Below are 23,313 nucleotides of genomic sequence, written 5' to 3'. Positions count from 1 at the left end.
CAACACATCTTATGCATTGAAATGTTGCAAAACAGTTGATGCTTCAGAAACTCATGCAATTAAATTCTGTTTATCCTGTTTACATTTATGAGCCCTCAGGTAGTAAAATACATACTTTTCAAGAAATGTATTCATCGCTTTTAATGTAATACTCCTTGTAAATGTATATGACAGGAGTAAAGTATAGAAACTGATTTTCTCTGTGATAATGATGTTCCAGGAGCAATTGTATGAGTCAAGTCTGACTCATATTGAAGCCTTGAAGGAGTCAAGAGAGCATTAGCTGTACAGGAACACTGCAGCTGTGGCTCCTCAACTCCCATGACCCAAAGGCACAAAAAAATATTCCACAGACTTACAACAGCTTTAAATTACAATGTGGTTTAAATCTCTGCAAAACATGACCATCACTTAATCTACATCTGTTTCTTTTGACTCTGTAGGAGTGTGACTCCAGCAAATCTATTATTTTGTTCAGTCATGTGCAAAAAAAATGACCAACAATAAGTTCTCAGTTAACAAAAAAATGCCCACTTACATTATGCTGCTGTCCCACAGTGCACAGTATGGGTTCATTGTTCCCTGAAATGCCAAAGAAGCAGAGGAAGTTTGTTAAATTATGGTGATAAATGCTCATTTTTATTATCTCATCAACTTCATCATCATGTAATTGCATATGTGTCCTATACAGAGTTCTCAAAAAAATGTTTCTTGGATCACAGAAATCATCAATTTGAACACTGACTGCCCTATCACAGGCGTGCACAGTCAGACTCACTTTGATGACATCCTCAGATTCACATGTGCTTTGTTTCTAGAATGTGTAAAAGGGTCTGAATCATAATAATCTAAATGCCTCTCCTGCCACTGGGTGCTTCCAAATTAATCATTAAGTCAATTAAATACAAAAGAAATGTAATAGACACAGTGGTCTTTGTTGAACTTTCAGTCAAAACAAACATCACTTTAAATAGATCTAAACTATGTATTGTCTTTTGAATTGTGCTACTGTGTGTAAAAATGTAAAACTGTAAAATGTAAAACTGTACTGTGGTTCAGAATAACTCGGCTGCTTACGTTTTCTAGGTGAGCCAGTTCAATTTCGAGTTGGGACTCGGTCGCCTTGGGCTCGGGTCTCACAGTCACAGCAATTACCTTAGAGTTCACAGCCGTGTGGTTCCTGAGATAAACACAGAAGACAAAAAAAAAATCAAATATCTGAGCTTCTTGCTGCCAAGGATGGTTTATAAATTTCTGATCAACTAGTCTGGCAAATGGCATTTCTTTAAACGTGTTATATTAATCACATGAGAGTGGTAAACATCATAAATCGTGCAAAACTGCTGTTATTTAAACAAGATCCTCAAACACAAAAAAACTGTTATCATTACTATAAATAAGTAATTTCACTTAAAGTTTAGGTTCAAGAGTTACATGTATTTCTTTTCATCGTGTGCTTTTAAAATCTGGCGTAATTGTCATGTTCCTGAAAAGAGCAAAATTGTCATGCACACTTTTGCACTGAGAAGAAAACTGTCAAATACAAAAAAAACGAAGTGGAGCTGAGACTTCAGCAGCCCCTTTCTGCACTCAACACCCCATGAGTTCAAAATATTTTTATCTTATTTTTTCATGTGCCAAAAGTCAGACTTCTACACTTATTTCAAAATGGAAATCAATAGACTAAATTGCGCCACTCAGAATACTTTTACAGACTTTTGACATTTAGTGGTAAAAAAAAAAGTTATTTTGTCAAAGTTTTCAAGTTTAAAATGTGGCAAATCAAACATATTTGAGTCTAAAAGTGTGCACTTGATCTGTATTCGGCTGTAAGGGGAAAAGCTAAAGTGTCCCGTCATGGGTTTATCTCCAGCACAAAGACCTGCTGCTCTAACAGTGACAGCCAGACTGACAGGCCCTGAAATCACTGTTTTGTTCTGATATCTTAGTGCCAAGGACTTGTTGACTTGAAGATAGTGCCTTTGTGCCATCCCCCTGCTTTTTGATTTTTTTTATTTTGCTGTAGTGATTATGTTTTATTTTATGGAATACACTCATCACAAACCTGTAATGTTCTTTTTTTAAAGGCACAAGATGAAAAGGAATAGTTTTAAAACTTTTTTTCTGCTTTAAATCTTTCAGGGTCACCAGAGCCACAGAGGCGCAGCCTGTTTTTTCAGACTTGATCTACGACCGTGAATAAAAATGGACTCCTCTGCAGCTTCAGATGGATTAAATCAGTCTCATATTTCCTTTCGCCTGCAGACCAGAAAATACAGACAACAAGAAATGTGCCCTTACTTTGGTGAGGGTAGCATGAGACCAAGAGTCTTGTAGAAGACGGTTCCCAGAATGAAGACAGGTGACCCTTCCATATCTAAAAGAGGAAATGAGACACCAATTAAAACTATTATAAGATTTCCTTTTAAATAGCATCACACATACTTGTGATTTTTTTAATGAATAAAATAAAAAGTAATGTTGTAAAATATTCCTTAATTCTAAATCAGCAGAGTTTATTTTTACATTGTAACATGGGACTTTTTTTAATGCAAAAGGCACAAAATCTGTTCATCTTAATTCAATTTATGCTGCTATCTCATTAAAAAGTTATAAGATTTCCTCATTGTTTCTGGTTCTTACACTATCCACACTGCAGCAGAAGAGATAAGCACATCACACAGAATCCTAAACAATACATTGCTTTGTTATTTTTGATCTCTTCCAGATAAGACTGATTACATCAATTCAAAGAATGGTCAGGCTCTGGGTTGAGATGCAAATTGGCAACTGCAGATTTGAAAAAGATGCCATAAATGCTGAGCTGATGCCTGGAAAAGTGAAGGAAAGCAAAGCAAAGTTTTTTTGAAAAACTTGTTTCACTTTTTTATCCATGATAAAACCTTCTAAGTGTACAGAAATAATTTTAGCTAACGTCTGTCCAACCAGTGGCAATTATTATTAAATGAAGATCCTTCATTAAATTTTCTTTATAAATCTACCATTCATTTTGAGTTAATTTTATAGTCTGAGAAACAAATACTCAGACAAGATTACACATGAAGACAGTTTGTGTAGCTCTAGCTCTTGCAGAAAAATGCATCAAGCAAGAGGTGATGTGGCCCTGTGATATACTGGACATGTTCAGTGATATACCTGCTGACTGGGAAACAAAGAGGCCCTTTGGGATGACCACTTTATCTTCCGAGTTCCTGGCCCAGTCAACCATGCCTTTACGACCTTTCATGGGGAAGTTGATGTCAATCATCCCAGACACAGCAGGAAGTCTCTGGATGCTGGCCACTGCGGTATTTGGACAAACAGACACAGATAGAGAAATACAAATTACTGTTTTTCTTTTTGTAAACTTTATCATGAACAATCCACCCAGACATGGCTGAAAATGCGCCGTTAAATCTGATCACATGAAGGTATTTCTTAAGAATCAGTATAATGCAGTTATTTAGTTTAATGTTTAGAAGAGAGAAAAAAAATTGTCTCATGTATTTTCTGAGCTGTGACCCTATATAGCTTAAAGTGGTTTGTGTATCTGTGCAAACGACAAAGTAAAACTGAAAAAAAAAAAAAAAAAAATCCTCACATGGATGCAATTTGTCCTGGATTTTGAGTGTGAGACTTTCTGGTAACAAAGCCGGAAATTGGTGCATTAAAACTGGTAGGGCGGTAATGTCCTTAATCACTTTTTCCTCTACTCATCTTGTTGTTACAAAGAGCCACAATGACAAAAAATATCCTGGATCAGTGGAAACGGTCTTAAATTAGAAGGCAGTAAATAAACCTCCACTGTTTTCAATCTGGCATCACATCCAGCCCAGTCAGGTGGTGCTTCAGAGTGGGATATCTGAGTCTAATCCCACCATTGATGCTAAAACTCTATTGTTCCTTGTGTTGCTCCAGTAGTACAATTTGAATTCTGGCATGGCTCCTTGAATGAGTGAAATCTGTGACGGTGAAGATGTGCCTGTGTGTTTGGGATGATCCTGCAGTGAGCATGAAATCACAGAACACCACGAGACCTACCTTTTACAAAGAGACCTGCTCACAGCACCAGATGTTGGGAGCAGCAGAGGTAAGTGTGTGTTTGTTTGGGTTTGTGGTTTTAGTCACAGGGCACAACATGAAAAACAACAGGGTGTTAGGAAAGCTGTAATTCAAGGTTCTGGATGATTCTGCAGGTAAATGGGACTGGGCTTCTGGCTTATAGGTTTAGGAGCTAATATAAAGCCATCATCTAGGAGGCTGATGCTTTTGAACACTGCACTGAGATCATTTTTTTAAAGGAATAGTTCAAAACATTGGAGCAGGGTTTTGTACACACTTAGGGTTAAAAACAATTAATATTGTGCCAGTTGTAGATGTTCTGTGAATAACCTCAGTTATGAGCTAACGGCTAGGCCAAGCTGGGTCAAGACCAAAGTGGATTGCTGCCGTGTCTGTAAGCTGCACCAAATGTCCTACAGCAAGCTTCTACAATCACTAAATGTGCTAGATATTAACCATGGAATTTAAATTAAAAACTACATAATGAAAAATTATGTAATGTAAAAGTTAATGAACAGCAAACAAACCACCATACAGTTTTTTGAGACTGGAGTGGTTTTAAAACAGCAGCAATCCACTTTAGTCCTTACTTGGACAAGCTGTTTACTCATCTGTTTGGTAAGAATTAGTCTTTATTTCTCCAAACTGACATCATTCAAAGAGCTATGCACATCTGGCAATATATAATATCTTCATACCATATCCACAGAACCATTTTTTATAGAGTTTAACTTTCCCTTTAAGGTTTATTTTTATAAATGGGAATGATAGCTCATTTGTGTGAATATGCTCATAAGAGGTTCAGCATTAAGTCAATTGTGAAATTGAACAATACAAACATTTTGTGTTAAAAAGTTTGTTTAATGTGCATGCCCGATTCATCAGTATTCATTTTCAAACCTTTTTGTCCACCATGAAGTGCATTCTTAAGAAGCAGCCAGAACAAAAGTGCATGATGTGCTCTGCTCTCAAAGCAGCATTTAATTTTATAAGATGTCCCAAGCTTCACTTTGTCCTCCAAGTGTTAGCTTGTAAGGAGCGAGAATAAGCTGCTGGATTGGAAAGCCTTTTTGCAATCAAGGTTATTTAACTAAAAGTAGAAGAGCAGAGGACGATACAGCGGTGACAGCTATTATTTATCTGGGTGTCAGAGGCTGCCATAAATTAGTGACGAAATGATGCAGCAATATCTTACTCAGCCAGATGCTTTCTACTTGGCTCCCACCAATGGATACACAAAACCTTCCATTCCTTTAATCAAAAGGGCCATGTAACCATCAGGACACAGTGGTTAAGTCTGAAATTATTGTTGCTGGCTTCCAAAGTGAATGCAGTGTCCATGTATGAAGTAATAGTTCCCAAAACCCATTTCTGATCATTTTCCAGATAACTCTGCAAAGGTAAATTTGCAAACATGTACAAAAGTCAGTGATTATTTTTGACATTTGAAATTACAACCTGTCCATTTTAACCTCAACCACCATGCAGTGAGGTGTAGTTTATTCAAGCCAGAGGGAACTTACTGCTGTGTCTCCTAGTCACTGCTCAAAAGGCAAATACATTTTTTTTTCTGCTTTATAAATTTACCTGTCTTAGTCCTCTACAAACAAGATAATGAAGCTGATACGTCTAACATTCACATAGCCGCCCAAAGACATTGAGTTTGACAGTTGTCAGAATATATATGTGTATATATGACAAAAATTCAGTAAGTCCAGTCTGTGCCTTCAAATATGAGCTCTGGCAATACCTGTCAGTGCTTTCTTAGGCTGAGATGCAGTGAAGACCTCAAAATTGACATGTTATCTCAGAGATCTTCTTTTTCTTTCTTTTTTTTCTTTTTGGTCATATCACATCTGCTTGATGGACACAGTTGAGTTACCACAGAGATGAGAGGAGGCCAGACAGGGATATAATTGAGTAATAAAACACAAGTCGAGTGTTATTCATTCACGCTCAGACAAATTTTGCCTGCTGCTTTTCAAGGAATTTGTAGAGATAAAACACTTAGCTTTCAATTCACGGACAGTTTCACAGAACAATTATGTTGTGTGTAGAGGAGGGCTCAGACATTATTTATTTATTTTCTGTGATTACATATTAATTTGGACACATACCATCAGGACAAAACATAAAGAGAATAAAACACAAGAAAAGCACATATGCAGGGAAAAAAACAACAAAAACAAAACAAAACAAAAAGAAAAACAATCTGTAATGTTTGGCATTATGAAATGCACTCCAGCCTTTTTGTCCAAGTCCAAATCTATTAGTTACTTTGACTCTTGCTGTTTCATAATGGCATTTTGATGGGTGAATTCATTGAACCACATTTAGTATGCTATTCTTGGGGCCTATTCATCATTATGGAAATCATATACCATAAAGAGCCACTGAGTGTAAGGAATTGCTGGAAGTGGGTCAAAATGTTAGCTATTGTGAAAAACACAAGGACAAATCCTCGCTCTTCAAGCTGTAAAATAAATGCACACATTCACTTGCATGAATAAGTCAACTCACAGTTGCTTCCATTATTCAATCCTAGTAAGACACAATTTATTTCAGAAAATGAAATAAAATGGCAAAGTGACCTGAAATCCTCCAGGAGGCCTTTCAACAGAAACTAAAAATAAATAATTAAAGAAATAAAACACTACGCAACTCAGAGGAAGAGAAACGTTGCTTAAACTCTAAAGTCAGAGTCAAGAGACCAAAAAGAGGAGTTATAATGTGGACATAAATTTGTGTAGCAGAAAGATCTCATTAAGGCTGGAAAAATTAACTTTGCTAGTTTTGCTTCCAATTTCATGGCCTTTAATCAGAAAATAACATTGTATGTTTAACCATGAATCTCACTAAACTGCCAGATATTTTCTTTTTAACGCTGCACTACTGCCAAAAATGCCTCAGGGTTCACAGTGACAATCAAATCATTTCCAAAGAGCTGCAGTGGAGCATCAATATTATTTTGTCTTTAAATATAGAATTAAACATTTCACTTAACTACCTAAAATCCTTAGACACTATTGTATGTATGAGCAAAAAATGTTTATGACTAATTAACAGTACAGTGAACAGTAGCATATAGAAATACTTTCCAGATATTGTACTTGCTCCTAAATTAACCAGTAAAGGATACAAACAAAGTTATCTTTGTATTTTTAAAACTATTTATTGTAGTCTTTGGGGTTAATATTGGGATTGGCTGTTAAGTGGTTTTTATAAGAATTTAGCACATTAAGACCAAAAGATCAGTTTTAATTAACATTTATTGATTAGCAGTAATTTTACTTCCTTTAGCCTGACTATGCACCATTTGTCCTAATTTACTGATGGGGGGAATTGACTATGAGAGACAGCTGAGCACTGGGATTATGTGTCCATGTCAAGCTCAGGTAAATGGTAAAGCAAACTTAGTGGCTGTAAGGAAAAGTGGACTAATTCTTACCCAAGTTTCCAGTCATCAGATAGGCATTGTGAAAATCCTTCATGCCCAGTCCAACAATGTGGATAAATTCCTCAATGACCTGCATGAGCTCCACTGCTGCAGGGTAGATCTGGACAAGATAAAAAAAGACAAGAGGATGCTAACAATGCTTTTATTATTTTTACAAACCCGACACTGATGAGGTTTGGTGGCGAGATAGAAAAACAGATTTCAGGAATCAGATAAAATGAAAATAAAACTATATAAACACAAAAATTAGGAAGACTTTAATTATCCCATCATCTACAGTTCATAATGTCTTCACAAGATTTTAAGAATCTACAGAAATTTCTGTGCGCAAAGGGCAAGGCTGAAAGTCAATATTGGATGCATGTGATCCTCAGGCAGCTCTGCATTAATATCAGGTCTGATTCTGTTACAGACATCCCTGCGTTGACTTAGGAACACTTCACAAACCACTGCATTTCAACATAGTTTGCTGCTTTTTAAAATTCTATCATGCAAAAAATAAAAAAAAGAACACATAAATAAATAAACATATGTGAACACTATCCAGAAATGCTACCGTCTTCTTTGGGCCAAAACCCATTTAAAATGGACTGAGGCAAAGCAGAAAAGTATTTTGTGGTCTATCTGATGGTATAGGGGTGCATTAGTGTCCATGGCACTGGCAGCTTACACATCTGGAAAGGCACCATCAATGCGAAAAGGTATATACAGGTTTTAAAACAATATATGCTATTTTCATGTGGGGCCTTGAATATTTAAGCAAGACCATGCTAAACCACATACTGCATCCATTACAACAGCATGGATTTATAGTAGAAGAGTCCGGGCGCTAAACTGGCCCGCCTGCAGTCCAGACTTCTCACCAACTGAAAACATTTGACCCATCATGAAACACAAAATCTGGCAAAGACTCAGGACTGTTGAACAGCTAGAATCCTTCAACAAACAAGAATGGGACAACATTCCTCTCCAAAACCTCCAGCAGCTGGTCTTCCAAGTTTCTAGACATTTAAAGACTGATGTTAAAAGAAGAGAGACTGTTTCACAGTCCTGTCCTCGTGGTTTTAAATGTGTTACTGCCATCAAATTCACAATTCCTTTTTTTTTTTTTTTTTTTATTGGAGTTGTAAATATATTTATTTACATTTTAACCATGTTACAGACAAGTTTGGAACTGTGGGTCAAATGATGAGAAAAACATTTTCTGTGACCTAATCTGAACCATCCATGTGACATCAGCTTCAGAGCTGTAATCAGTGGCTCTGCCAGCACAGTTGCTGCTTGGCTTGTCCTTTAAAAGGCCCAGCCAAGTTAAGGGCAATGGCCTCAGTTCATGAGCCACCCCATGGGCATCGGCACTCAGTGAGAGAATGCAACATGGAAAGCTCCATGGCTTGACCTGTGGCACTGCTGGTCATGTCGGCACTCTTACCCGAGTAAATAAATCAATGACATATTAACCAAAATAATGGCCCTGAAAAGACTGAATGATTGCCCTCACAGAGGGAGGAATGATTTGGAAACTCACACTGTAAATGTGCCATGCCTGCCACTTTTACAAAATCTCAGCAGCCTAGGACAGAGCACTTAGGAAAGCCTTTGATTGTTCTTTAATAATTACCACCCCAATCAAATTTGATAAATGGACTGTACTTATATAGTGCCTTTCTAGCCAACCAGGCTACTCAAAGCGCTTTACAACACAATCTGGCTTCATCTACCCATTCACATACAGCACTCTGTCATATCTCTACAAAGCTAATCTAAATAAATCATTGTAATCAGTGCTTTAAACTCCATTCATACACCAATAGGGAACATCAGAGTTCAGTGTCTTGCCCAGAGACACTTCAACGTGTGGCCGATGCCAGGAATCAAACCTCCAACTCTCCCGACTGCTCTAACCACTGATCCACAGCCAATGTATTGATACGTACTGATTTGATATTCAGCAAACACTTGAAGCCTGCATTTTCCTCCTCTGTGGCGCCTTGTCCAGCTCTTTTTGGACATTCCTCCACATGTGTTGCCTTTAATTTGGCCAAGTTGATCAGTGATGCTGAAGTTGAGAGCCTCTGACACAGCAGAGTGAAAGCCTCAGTGGTTGGGAGAGGAGCGCATCACGTCGCCCCTTCCGGCATGTCTGACGCAGAGTGCAGTCATGCTCATTCTGCTGGTCTCCATGGCAACCGCAAGATGTGAAGGCAGCACAGGGAAATGGCTGCAGAGGAGGTTGTGTAGACAGAGCTCTCTCTTTCCTCGCCATGGAAACAGTGACAGGAGGTGAATATATAGTGATCTCCGCACAAAGCCAACTCTACAGCCAGTAAAACCTCATAGTGAGGTGGTTCATGTGAGGGTTCTGAATGTCCACAGCACACAGTGTGTGGGTGCTGTGGATACTAAGCTCATTAATACAAGTAAACCCGACAAGTGAGAAAAGCATTTAACCGTGAAGTCGAAACATCATCTGTTGAAATCAGACATTGCACAACTAATGTACAAACAGTGGGGTGATAAACTAGATATGCACATTAATATCTAAAGAAATGATGCATGCAATCTCTATTCTGGCTTCTCAATCAGCAACATTTCCAAATATGTTCTCAAATCTGTCCCCATCTCTGGCGCATTCTTACTGAAGAATCCGCTTGTTTATAAGCTCATCTCACAGACAAAATACCACTGGGGGCTGCCAAGCTAAAGCTCCAGTAAGTAAACACCTAATTATTCCCTGTACAGACACCCAAGAGTCATTTTCAAAGCACTGCTTACACTGCCTGTGTTTGAACATAGTTTTAGCTAAAATCAGATGTGAAGATACTCCAGAAGAGAAATCTGACTTATTTTAGGGCAACACCTCCTTGATATGTCAGAGAAGGTGACATGCAATTTAAGAAAAAAAAAAATCCCACCAAAGGTGACAACTAAGCAGGTGCCCTTTGCAGACTCGTGGTCATCACAGATGGCATCTTGGTCAGAGTGTGGATGTATGTAATTTCAGGGTTGTGTTCAGACACCGGTGGCAGCTTTCAAAACAGACTTGCCACCTCTCAAACTGAGAGATGTGTCCAAGAGCCAGAACCTGGCCAGAAGTCAACCTTCACAGATAAATAAGTCAATCTTCAAATCCCAAAACTCACAGCAATACTGCAAAGTTTCACCATCCGTGTTTGGATATCATATTGAGCTTTTCTCTACAATGTAGCTGCATTTTCAATATAAACTGCTTCAGAACAAGCAATAAAACAAGTAAATTGTTGTGGTAAAATTCTACTTGAACCGTGATTCAATCTCACACTAATTGTCTTGATGTATCTAGGCTTGATGAAACAATGTGCATGCAGGAGGAATGTGATCTGCAGTGTTAATGGTTGGACACTCTCTGTGGCAGTGTTGCTGCCACCAAGTGGAGGCCTGAGGAAGTAGTTTTCTAAATGAGGCCAAATGTCACATCTGCTAAATGACACCACAATCATATCAATGAATGTGACATTATTGTTAAACCAACTTGACTTTTCTTTACTTCTGTTTCTTTTTCTGATGGAGTTAGTGCAGACAAGCCGAGTGCAACATTTATGAACAACATTCAGGCAGAAATCTGAATTATTTAGCTCACTGCCAGATGCTTACCTTTTGTGCATCTTCCCATTTCTCCTTATTTTCCTCCTCCAAGAGGTTGCTGATGATTTGAAAAAAGTTCTGTGGAAAAGGATAAAAGAGAAAATACATAACACACCCACACACAAGTATTACAGGCACTGCAGCAAGCTGCCTTTAAAAATCATGACTTTAGCACCACATGCACAAAAAACTCTGTTATGGATAATATACTGACATTTGTGAATGCAGAAAAACATGGCTTTCTATAAGGGGATAATGATGGTCCCTGTAGGGCTCGATAATACTGCGGAATTTGGAGCTGGAACCATGTTGGTAAACAAATGGAGGAAAGATGGAACTTGTGGATGAGCTACACATAAAAATACACCTTCAAATCTCCTGCAGCTTGCGGAAAACATTATTGCTACAGGAGACAAGCACAAGCTGCAATCAGTAAAAACAAAATGATGAAAGGGAATGTTTGAGCAGCTGTGTGGATTGTCTTCTTCAGCAGTGGAAACCAGGGCCTGCTCGGGGTGCATGCCTTCAGTAGTAATAGGACCCTGGTCTGATCTTTCGTCTTGTTATTTTGTCTGGTCTACAATATGCCTGAGGGAGTGGCTCTCTCTCTCTCTCTTGACACAGGCTATCTTGTTTTCTACTTGAATGCTTATGCTCCCTCTGGTGGTAATGTGCCCACTTTAACACTGCATTAGCACACAGGCACACGGCGAGGGTTGGGCTGGCTGGCTGACTGCTCCCCTGCCTGCCCACACACACACGCTATAGAGCTCTCCTAATAACCAGAGACAGGATGCTCTCCTCATCTCATAGATTTTCTATGACGGGGAAAATGGCTGAACGGGGCCAGGTTCCCCATCCATAGCCGGCACATTTGTGTTTCATTTTCACAAAATATTGGAAGAACCATTCGTCTTTTAGCCAGTGGAAAGTGCTGATGAATGAAGATAAATCAACAGAAAGCTAAGAAAATAATGTCCCTGACATTCTGTAATCCAAATATCACTGCGTTGTGGAGAAGTATTATTAGGTGAGTTAAACACTCTTGTGATTTATTTACCTATATCCTAACCTGAACTAGAAGTTCTTTTTATGGCTAAAACTAGAAACACAGATAAAAAAAAGAAAATGGAGGCTAAGTGTCAGCTTAGGTTTGTTAAGTTTGTTTATTTTCCCATATACTATTGTATTTTTATGCTAGTATTTTCTCCCAACAAAATGAGTATATAGTCATATTTAATATACTCAAAAAAGCTTATTAGTCAGAAGATGATATGGGATTTACTGTGTGAACTTTTAAATTATTAAAGAAGAAATCATTTCTACTTTTATTCAAAAATTGCTGCTGGACTTTTTCTATTTGAACAGTTCCTCACATCCCCGTGGGGGGACAATGACATCAAGCCAGATTTGATAATGTAACAAAGCAAGATAAGGAACAATGAAGGAAATTGGATTAATTATACACACAGGCCTATGGTATTCAAATCTAGTTTTGTTGTAAGCGTCAGAAAGAGAATAACAGTGATCTCCTTTCTATTCAGCTATCACCTCTAAACATATTAAAGATTAAAAAAATAAAATAAAACAGCCTCTACATAAATATAAAGGCATTCAGAAACATTTAGGCAGTATCATAACTTGAAACATGTATGCAGCCACAAACAAGGTCTGAGAAGGACATCTTTCCAAATGGCACAACTTTAAGGACATAAATGATGTGATTGGAGATGGAGGTGGAGCTTTAGTTTTAATCTCCATCATCCTATTGACAAAAAAAAAGGATCAGACTCTAGTTACCCTCTACGATATGAGATGAAACAGCTTAGGTTGTATCAAGATATCTTGATACGCAAAAAGCCATGAGGAGCATTTGCCAACCTTTGTGTTAATTCAGACATGTTAGAAAAATGTTTTTCTTTTCTTGTATAATACATAATTGGTAGCAAAATAATGATTGTTTTCTAGCATCTGATAAAACAGTGCCATAGGGTGCAGTTATAACAAATCACTCCTGTATCTTTAAAATAAACTTACCTGCACATCATCTGATGATGGCTCATAGTTCGCCCTCTTGAAGGTCTCCGTCACATTGCGAAGGATTTCCACTGAAGACAGGAGGTCACCGGCGTAGAAGTTCCTCATCTGCGTGAGGCCCAGCAGGTTTTTTGTGACATGGGACATCCCATCCCCTGCCAGCATCCTCTGACCCTTAGCAAGATGCCCCTGAACCTCCAAGAACAGGAGAAGACAGAACTTGGGGCATCGGTGTCCTCTGCCAGTTTGTAACACACAAGCTAATCTACACATTTGGAGTAAATGGAGTGCAAAAATTCAGGAAGAAAAGACTCGACTCTCCAAGGCCCTTTGTTCGACACTTATATCTTAGCCAGGCTGAAATGTTTTCTGCCTCGCGGATGTTTTGAAATGAGCCAATATGAATAAAGGGGGTGAACTGGAGCAGAAGACACACATTTAGGCAGGAATTGCACAGTAAAATGACATTTCACATCATTGCACTGGAATTATGTCCATAAATACGCGATCACAGGTGCAGAACTGTATGTGCTATCTCGGTCTTTGTAAATCATTTTGTTTTCAACTGTGATTGGAGGGGTGTTATGAAAATTTCTTATTCTAAAGCCAGGAGAAAAACACAATAAAGTCAACACTTCTTATAAACAGTACAATATAATATATTTAGACTTCCACCAATTAAAAACTAAATCTAAAAAAGAAAAGATACACACAAAGACAAAGTTCACTTGGTTCAAAAGACCATATTTTTTTGCAAAAAGGTGGTTGACTTATTGAATTTTCCTGAATTTTTATTACCTGTTTTTATTCTGTATCAATGCTTAAAAATGCAATCATAATTTATTACAGAGGATCATATTAAACAGGGAATGCAATTAGCCCAATCTTTTTGGAGACTCTAAAACAAAGATCCAGATGAGAACACGCCAGGATCTATAAATCAAACAGTTTAAAGATTTGATGATGCCCATTCATTAAAAAGAGAATATGGCCAAATCTGTATTTTAATTTGCTCCTCTATTGAAGGCGGTTAATCGTTGGCTATGGGTGTGATGAGAGTGGGGGGTAAGAGTGGGGTGGAGAAAACACTAGGGAGGTAATTTATGATACACTGGATACAGAGGCTGTGAGAGGAAGCTGACTTTGCACCTACTGATTGCTGCAAGTATCTGAATTCGTTTGTTATGCATCGAGCATAGCTGGGCTGCTCCCAGAAGGCCATGCCGCGGTGATCCAAAGAGCAGCGTCGACTAGTGGTGCCTGTGAGAGGGGAGGGAGACAGCGACAGATTTGGAGAGGAGAATCAGTGAGGGAGGGATGAGAGTAGAGATGAGTCGGCACAGAGAACATTAAAAAAAAAGAGGTGGGGGTGGAGGGGATTAAGACCAAAGGACAGGGGAAAAGAAAGGCAGATGAAGTAGAGTGGAAAGGGGTAGGACAAAAGAAGAGAGAGAAATAATTGTTTTAGTGAGAGGCTTATGCTTTCTCCTTTGTCCATTTATTTTTCCCTTAACTTCAAAATCTTATGCTGCCCATTAAGGTTTGTGTTAAACTTTAAGCATATTTTCATAGGAGGAGAATAATAGGAATTAATGACATTTTGAAGAAAACTGGTTTATTCTGCACAGTCCCAAGGCCTTTAATGTGTGCTTTGCGTGCAGTGTTGATACGGCTCACGGTTTTTAGCTCAAACATGGCAGCAGCTTAGTTGTGATAGCTGTCAGGCATTTAAACAGTGATCCAGAAAGAGAAGAACTACCCAATATCCACCCACTTTGCCATTTACAGCCAACATAAGAGTCCAATATCCCTTGGAGTGCACTTCACACATCACCTTGCTTCTCCAGCACAGGTGCTTCACATCCTAAAGGAAAACTCCCACAGTACAAAACATTTCCCCTGGCATCCATGCTTCACATAAACTCTTTACTATCTCCTCTTTTCTCTCTGTCTCTGGCTTTCACACACTAACGCACACAGAGAGAACAGGATCCAAACCACACCTCCAACACCCACCCTTTCCATGGCTACAACTTGGAGATATTTGCTGAAGCTGTGAGTGCACAAAAAAAAAGCCTGACTATGTGCTGGGAGCATCAATGCAGCACCATGAGCCAGCCCACAAGGCATCAGCAGAGGCCTACTGCTTCACACTGCACTGAGCATCTGTCGCCCTCCAAACTGGCTCCACTTGGGTGCTCCATGTTACGGTACCAGCAGTACGTTCAGGCCCCGTGGCCCAAAGAAGTTGGCAGTAAATGCATCTTATGACAGCTTGATATACCTGGAAATTAGGTATTTATTCAGTGTTTTTGGCTCCTAAATGTTGCTGTTAACTGAGGAAGGCAGCATCCTTTACTTAGAAGGAATTGGCAACAAGACACAAAGAAGTTTGACAAGGTTGCACACAAGAACTGCTTGAAATTAAAATGCATACTGATGACTCAAAAGACATAAAATGAATTTAATATATTTGCCACAGTATGACAAAATATTTGATCAGCAGTAAAACGGAGTTGTATAACAATAATTGATGTAGTTCACAAGTTACAAGTATTTAACTTGTAACTTGTTTTTACATTAAAACTCAGCTGTATGACTTTGCACTTCTGTTAATTCAGCAATAGCAAAAAGCAACAAATTACACAAAGTTAAAGTTATTCTATGTCACAATCAGAACTAAAACAAGATTTTTACTATGTACATAATGAAACCTCTTACTGCACATCCTGTGTTCTTATAGTACTCTCTCTCTAACAATCATTATCTCTGTCAAAAGGTGAATGCCATAAATGACAGAAAAGCTAAACTTTAATGAAACTTGCAGAAAGTAATCATTGAATGTAAATTATACATACAGCTGCTTAGTCTTGATTCTAACCCAATTCAAAATGGCTGCCACAGACATGCGGTATTTAAAAATGCAAAATGGCTGTACCACAATCAATTTACAGACACTGTGCCTAAATTTGGTGTGATAGCAGCTGAGAGACATTTACAACATATACTGTAAGTGCTATTTATTGTGATTTTGGCTAAAAACTTTAGCATTAACTGTTGGAGTCAACCCTGGTTGTCTGTTAGCAAAATATCTCCTGAATTACTAAACATATTTTAATGAAACTATCAGAAAGTATTTATTTGATTTACATCTACAACTCATTAACTTTTGGACCTAATTCAATTTCAGATGGCTGTCAGAGCTAGTCAACACTAGCTGTCACAGAAATTGCTATAACACAGGCAATTTCACATATATAGAGCTAAAATTTAGTGTGGTATTACCTGAGAGTCATTCACAACACATTCTTTGAGCATGTCATCTGGCAATACCCCATGAATTTGCACATAATGTTATTTTCAAAGTTTCACCAAAGTAGCGACACAGTAATTCTGTCATTTCTGAACATTAGATGATTTTGTCTAAAACTCTGTTGTGGAAGAGCGTGATATGCATTCCTTCAAGGAATGCTAAGATGTTATTTTAAAAATGGATCTCTTGTTGCTTTGCTACATGTTGATTATGGGATCACAGGAGGTCAGTGATGGAAACTTAAGACCTTGACTGTGATTCCTCACTAATAAGTCTTCTGTCCTTGCATCATCGGTGAAGTGTGTACAGTAGGCTGAGAATGAAATATAGGTCAGTGAAAATGTGCTTGATCAAGTCCAAGGCTGCTTTTCACTGAGGCGTTGACCTGTCACCGTCTGCTATTACAGCATCCTGAACATGGGGCCCATTAAAGACGAATTTTATTCCTCTTCAAGACAAAAGGGTAAATCAGAACTTGTCAGCTGAGAAGTTAGAGCTACGGGACACATATAAATGCTCTGAAATGAGCTTTTGTAGAACTGAATCAAACTTTTATTATTATATAATTACAATTATAGCAGTTAGTTATAATTAAGTGCAATAATTATTACATTTTAATATACAGTGAATGATGCAACTATTTTTATGCATACCTAAATCTATTCATGTTTTTTTATTCTTGTTCTGCTTTGTTTTACTTCACACATGGTAATCCAGGTTATACATGCACAAAACACGATGTGCAATTCATAAATCTTTCTTTGACTAACACAACATGAACAAATTCTTCTGCTGCCTGTGTTTGCCTTCCAATCTTCTCCTTCCCTCCTGCCTCTGATGGCAGTTGTCGTCCATGATCACCAAGGCGGTGCTGATGGCCCTGCACTCTTCCTGTGATGACCTTCATGATGACAGTGACAACGGCTGAGTAGGTGCTGAAGCGCCCTGGCACATTTGGATGCTTTGTCCGTACAACATTCATGTTACACATTTTCTTTTGCTGATATTTCATCTTTGCTACCGGCAGCCGTTGCATATCAGACTGACCTGGAAGACAAACTATCTGCGCTTTCACAGTTTTCTCACTGAGGATTTGAGTTTGATCTTATTGCAGATCAAAGGTTGTGCTGTTTTCATTTATGGTTTCATAATGTGGGCCCTGAGAAACCTGCCGGCACCAGAAGTGTGATAAACGGCTTTACAAATAAACTTGACCTGACCTTACCTATTGTCTGTCATGATCTTTTTCTTGTGCTCTGCACTTGCTTTGACAAGCAGAGGCGCTGTGCTTAAAACATGAAATATGTCTTCTTGCTCTTATTTTACACTTCATCACAATACCAGTGAGGAATTGTGTGGTTCTCTTGCAAAGTAAAACCCTGATATTCTTATTTCATGCAGACTGTTCTTTGTGGACAGTTCAACTTTTCTTATCACAAAGAACAGAGTGCTAATGTTTTATAAATTGCATTTTCATTGCTCGCCACCAAAAGACAAAGGTGGAAGATAATGTTTTTGCCTGTGTCTGTGCATGTCTGTTATCAAAATATTTCTTGAACTACTGGACAAATTTTAATGAAACTTATAGTATCACATAAGATTGCACATAAAATTATTTTATGTTTAACCCAAAATGGCTACAATCCCCCTCCTTCTCATCATAAGGCGATCTTAGTCTAAAATTCTGGTATAAAAAGTGACAGTGGAAATAGATTCCTTTAATTTTGTAAAGAAATTAAGGCAAAATAATTAAATCCTGCTCAGGGTTGAAGTGTTACTCTCTCTCTGGCCTTGCCTCTTAATATATTTATATTTACATATTATGCATGTAATTATTATGTAAAAGCCTTATGTTTCCAGCAACATCACACAAATAACTAAATGCTCTTCCTCACTGCAAGCTGGAAATAGCACCACAGTGTCACACCGTTATTAGCTATAAAACTAATGCCAAGCCAAAAAGTTAATGTCATTGTAGTAAATCTTCCTCTGCTTAACTTTGCCGCAGGTGAGCCATCTGTGAATAACAGCAGGTTTTGCTACAAGTTTACCAGTGCACTATTTTATGCTTGTGGAAGAAATGTCAGCGTACAACCTCAGCATTCAACAGCCCCTGTTTTTCCTGTTGCATGTTTGTTACCAGGCTGACCTTCAGCAAGAACAAAAGTAACCTGTATCACAGCAGATTTATCAGAGGTTGCATGCCTTTTTATCATCTCCCTGCTTTCTCCCTCCTTCCTCTCCTTTAAAGAGCTTTAGTCTCCCCCGTCACAGAGTACGCTTCCTCCGTTCTAATGCTCTCCTCTCAGTCCACCTATTATTGCCTCTGCTCCGTGTTTTGATAACAGATCTGAGTATGGCTTTCTTTAACCTTTAACAATGCCTTTGGTATCACAATTAACCACTTTTTCCATCAACTGTACAGGCTGTGGGCTGACAGGTGCAGCCCGAAATAACATCACTGCATATAGAAAGGATGTATGCTCTCTTTTTAGATGGAGAAACACATTCTGCTGGTATATAACTATAGTGATGTTACAAAAAAATGGCAGATGTTTTAATCTAAAGGGACTTGTGAATGAAAAGCACCTGGAAACAGGGTAGAGCCGTGTACGGTGGGCTGGCATGGAGACTGGGGGAGTTGGGATTCAAACCAGTGACCTTCCGACTGAACCCTTTGCCTCTTGAGCTAACCTTGATTTTCATCTAATACTTAAATGTTCATATGTGGTAAAACAAGAAAAAAAATTATAATAATAAAGCAAAATTGCTGTAATTTTATTACTGTTCAGTTGCAATTGAAACCATTGCAAAAATCAAAGTAAGTCCAGTAACTAGTTTCTGAAAAAAAGCCAAATTTAGGTTATTTTATTACATTATTGTATTGGGAAATGTTATGTTCTTTTCATAGCCAATGCAAACTGTTTTTTTTTTCTTTTCTACTAAAGATGAGTTCCCTTTGTAGTTGGAAGTCAAAAATTTCAAGTTCCAAGTCAGGGAAATGAACTGGAACCTCCCAAATAAACAAATAAATGAGTAAATAAAAAACCATTCCAAATTGGGGATTTTTAATCAGTTCAGGCCTCAAAATTCAACATGGCTACCAGTAATTAACGATATGTTTACTTTTTTAGTTTGTATCTCAATAAATTAGTTACAAAAATATAAAATATATACAATATAAACAGAATATACAACCTCTCTTAGTGAGCATGTTGCTACAGTGTTTGAATGCTTGAATACAGAAAAATACATTGTTATTGAACTGACTTCCTAATGGTAGTTAGCCTGGTCACTAAGCACAGCAAAGAGCAAATCCTACTGGTTTTCTAAATTGCAGCCAAAACTGATTAAATTGATTCATTCCCAGAGCCAAATTCCAACTTCCTAGGTGATGGGAACGCAGCATAAATTGTAATTTAAAAAACAGAAAACAAAAATACTGTTTAGGAGAACAATGACTGATATGTAACAAACAAACAAAAAAACAGTTGTTTTTGTTCTTACCTGTGGCATTGGGTGGGCATCTGTTAAAGGCAAGCTCCCCCGAAGGGGTCCGTCTCCAAACCATTGACATTGCATAGTCCTCTGGACAAATCTCATACGGTGCTGGAGAGCAAAACGATACAAGTGATGCTAAAGCAATGCAAAAAGCTTTTCAGTATTTCCAACATGATGCAACAATTTCTTCATACTTCATACGAGGAGGTATGGAAATATAGGAGATCAAAGCTGTACAGTGTCAGTGAATACAAGCATGTAATTTAAGGATTACGATAACGTGTAAGCCCTTCTTAAATTGCAGCTTTTGTGAGTGTAGGTGCCACATCGTTAAAAACGGTTTTGATGTTATTTTTGTGGATTTTTATTTTACTTGCTAGAATAGAAGTAATAAGGGACCGCACTTCAAAAAGAGATGTTTTGCGATGATTTTTCTATTTCTCATTATGTCCTTAATGCATTACAACATATTCATGCTCTGTCATCCACTCCATCTTATCTGCATCTCCTCTTCAGATTCTGCATTATCTTATCTTGTATAACAAGCCACGTCAGCCACTCCACAAAGATAATTATCTACCCATATTCACTCCGCTACTTCATGGCTGTTCTGTCTTACACCCTGTTATTTCCTCTGACTCACCTGGGCAGCGTTGGTCACTGCACTTTCGTACTTCTTCCCCGGATCCGTCACACTGTTGCCCAGTCACCGCTGCCCCCTGACACACTCGGGCTCGTCTCTGCCATCCACCATCGCAGGACTTCGAGCAGCCACTCCACGGACCCCAAGGGTTCCACTGGCCATTAGCTAAAACAAGAATCAATAACAGTAAAAAAACAGATACTCTCAGAAAAACGAGATAGGGACAGAAAGAGAGAAAAAACTGAATATCGACTAAAACCATTGATCACACGATTTTATTTTATGCCATTAGGGCTTTAATGTGTGTGTCATTTCTAAAATATATTTTTGATTTATTCCTCCTTTAAGTGTGGTTTTTTAGATGCAGCTTGTTGGCAATATCCCAAAAATGAAGATTACATTGAATGATAAGTAGTTTTTGTATTTCATGGTTAAAGAAGCTGCTCTATTAGTCACATCACTTTGCCAATATTAAAAGACATTTATGCTGAGGTTCTCAAAACCAGCATCGCATTTTATGCCCTTGTAATGAACACAGCTAGAGCAAAAAGAAAAGAAAAAAAAAATCCCCTTCGGCAATATAGTTAATCACATGCCCTTGTCTGAACAAAAAGCACCTTATGAGGAGGAAACACATCCTCCACTTATCCCTTCCTTCACAAATATGGCCACATTTCATGTCCTACAACTAACTTCTGTCAGGATTGCTTCCAGAAGAGAGGCAAACAGAAACTATTGTGACCTGTTGCCTAAAACTATCCACGAGACACTGATCAAACCCCAGTACACAGTGATGCCTCAGCCCACAGCAGAGCAGCTGATTCCTCAAACAGATGCATTCTCATGTGCTTCAAAGAGCTCATTGTGCCAGCGCTCCAAGATAAATTCTTTCAATCTCGAAACACATAACACTGAATTGAAATCCTGCACAGGCCTTTATTGTATGTATTTGGCAGTTATTTGAGTTTAATCTATTCTGTTACTTTTGTCCACAAAAAAATGGCTATTGCCATTTTAGTGCACTAAATTATTTAAAAAGCTATTGGTCTGGTTCTGAAAAGCATGCATTCTGTTGGCCTTGAACTCTTTGTCAAAACAATTCTTCCAGCAATCATGGCCATTATACTGACTTGTTAATAATGTCTTAGAGTCTTTTGACTACATAATGTTTGATCTCCTGACTTTGGGAACACATAAGAATTGCTAAAGAGGCAGGCCTCATTAAATGAAAAAATTGTACAATGTAGCGTCTCACTCAGAGGCAGACAACAGCTTCTTCTTCATCATCATGATTGGCACAAATTGAACTTATGAATCTGTGAGCAGTTATTGCTGTCTCATGGGTCAAAAAGAGAACAAGATTGGTTGACTGAAATCCCATTTTAGACTCAATCATGCATAGAACATGCTACACACACTTACACACATCCACACACACAGGAGTCAAATGCAGCATGGCAATCTTGCTGTTTTACGCTGCTTCAGTTGAAATTGCATCAGGAGATTATGAGAGAGCTCAGACCCTTCACATGATCAGACAATTCAAAGCCTGATCGAGACCATTAAGCTGATGTCTTTGAGCATCTAATGCAACTATGATGTCGGCAGACAGTTTGGGCAGCTGATACTGACTTATGTGAAAGGCACACACTATATCTAAGTGGATATTTCAAATCCAGTTGATAGGCAATAGTCTTAAACATGATTCTGGATTCTTATGATGGAGCTTTGAATGGTGCTATCAGGGATTTTAACTGAGCAAAATAAGCATGTGCATGCTGGCTAAAACAATGCTAAATGTTCAACCTCAACTTGTTATCACTATTGTCTAATAATGATTGTAGAAATGATGAAAGAATTAAAAATGAGAATATGGGATGAGTTTGTCTCGTCTCTTCTTGTTTCCACCTGGGCGTGGATGCGGAAAATGAATCAAGAGGCTCAGGATTTTTTACCTGTACAGTCAGGATTATGGCACTCTCTGCTTTCTGCCCAGTGACCGCGACACTCAGATCCCCCATGGGCGGCTGCTGAGCACTGCCTGGTCCTCTGCTGAGTGCCATTGGCACAGGTCACCGAGCAATCGCTCCAAGAGCTCCACTCCTGCCACTGTCCGTCCACTGAGGCACCAACCACAACCCAACAAGCACGTCCCAAGTGAAGGGTAAAAGAGGGCAGACACAAACAGGAGGAGATATTCAGATTTCTATTCTCTCTCAAACTAAAAGCCAATAACACAGATATTAACTGGAGAGCAAAATATCACATGAATACTTGTCTGTTTTAGGGAACTGTACTGTGGTTATGTTTCCACTTAGTTCTTATCTTACAAGCTTGAATTTTTTAGAATTAGCCGACGGCAAATAAAGAGTAAGAAAAAGAAGCAGTGTCTTCACATTAAAAAAATTTTCCTGTAAAGATGTAATGGAGTTTTATTAACAACAGAAACTGTTTGTTAGCTGCCTCCCTGACTGACCAGGGGGTGAGTATCAGGAACTGAGGGGTTTCCATTGAGTCTGCTTCCAGAGCACAGCTAACGTTCACTGTGTGCAAAACCTCATCATCTCTAATCTGCTTACCATTCATAAGCAATTGCATGTAAGTGATTTTGATGTCAGTATTACTGTATTCACTCTCAACAGGGCTTCTTAAACCATATTAATGTGTAAGCACACT

The 23,313-nt window shown here is 38.4% G+C and overlaps 1 protein-coding gene across 7 annotated transcripts in view; it reads right to left on the bottom strand.

Annotated features, from left to right (window-relative positions):
- adgrb3 (adhesion G protein-coupled receptor B3) overlaps positions 1-23,313 on the bottom strand; it is a 107,546-nt gene that overhangs the window by 28,176 nt on the left and 56,057 nt on the right. For 5 of the 7 annotated variants that reach the window (XM_017412941.3, XM_017412943.3, XM_017412938.3 and 2 more), the window contains 11 exons: positions 22,593-22,757; positions 20,638-20,802; positions 20,001-20,102; positions 14,334-14,440; positions 13,181-13,375; positions 11,153-11,221; positions 7,511-7,619; positions 3,157-3,303; positions 2,302-2,377; positions 1,078-1,180; positions 539-582 (listed from right to left, as the gene is read on the bottom strand). In XM_017412941.3, coding sequence (XP_017268430.1) covers positions 539-582; positions 1,078-1,180; positions 2,302-2,377; positions 3,157-3,303; positions 7,511-7,619; positions 11,153-11,221; positions 13,181-13,375; positions 14,334-14,440; positions 20,001-20,102; positions 20,638-20,802; positions 22,593-22,757 — 1,282 coding nt within the window. The remainder of the gene's footprint in view (positions 1-538; positions 583-1,077; positions 1,181-2,301; positions 2,378-3,156; positions 3,304-7,510; positions 7,620-11,152; positions 11,222-13,180; positions 13,376-14,333; positions 14,441-20,000; positions 20,103-20,637; positions 20,803-22,592; positions 22,758-23,313) is intronic. The other 2 variants (XM_017412939.3, XM_037973547.1) reach the window with 2 other exon arrangements.

Source organism: Kryptolebias marmoratus, linkage group LG22 (assembly GCF_001649575.2).
Source record: "Kryptolebias marmoratus isolate JLee-2015 linkage group LG22, ASM164957v2, whole genome shotgun sequence".
NCBI classification, from domain to species: Eukaryota; Metazoa; Chordata; class Actinopteri; order Cyprinodontiformes; family Rivulidae; genus Kryptolebias; species Kryptolebias marmoratus.
This window is presented reverse-complemented; position numbering and strand designations above follow the sequence as displayed.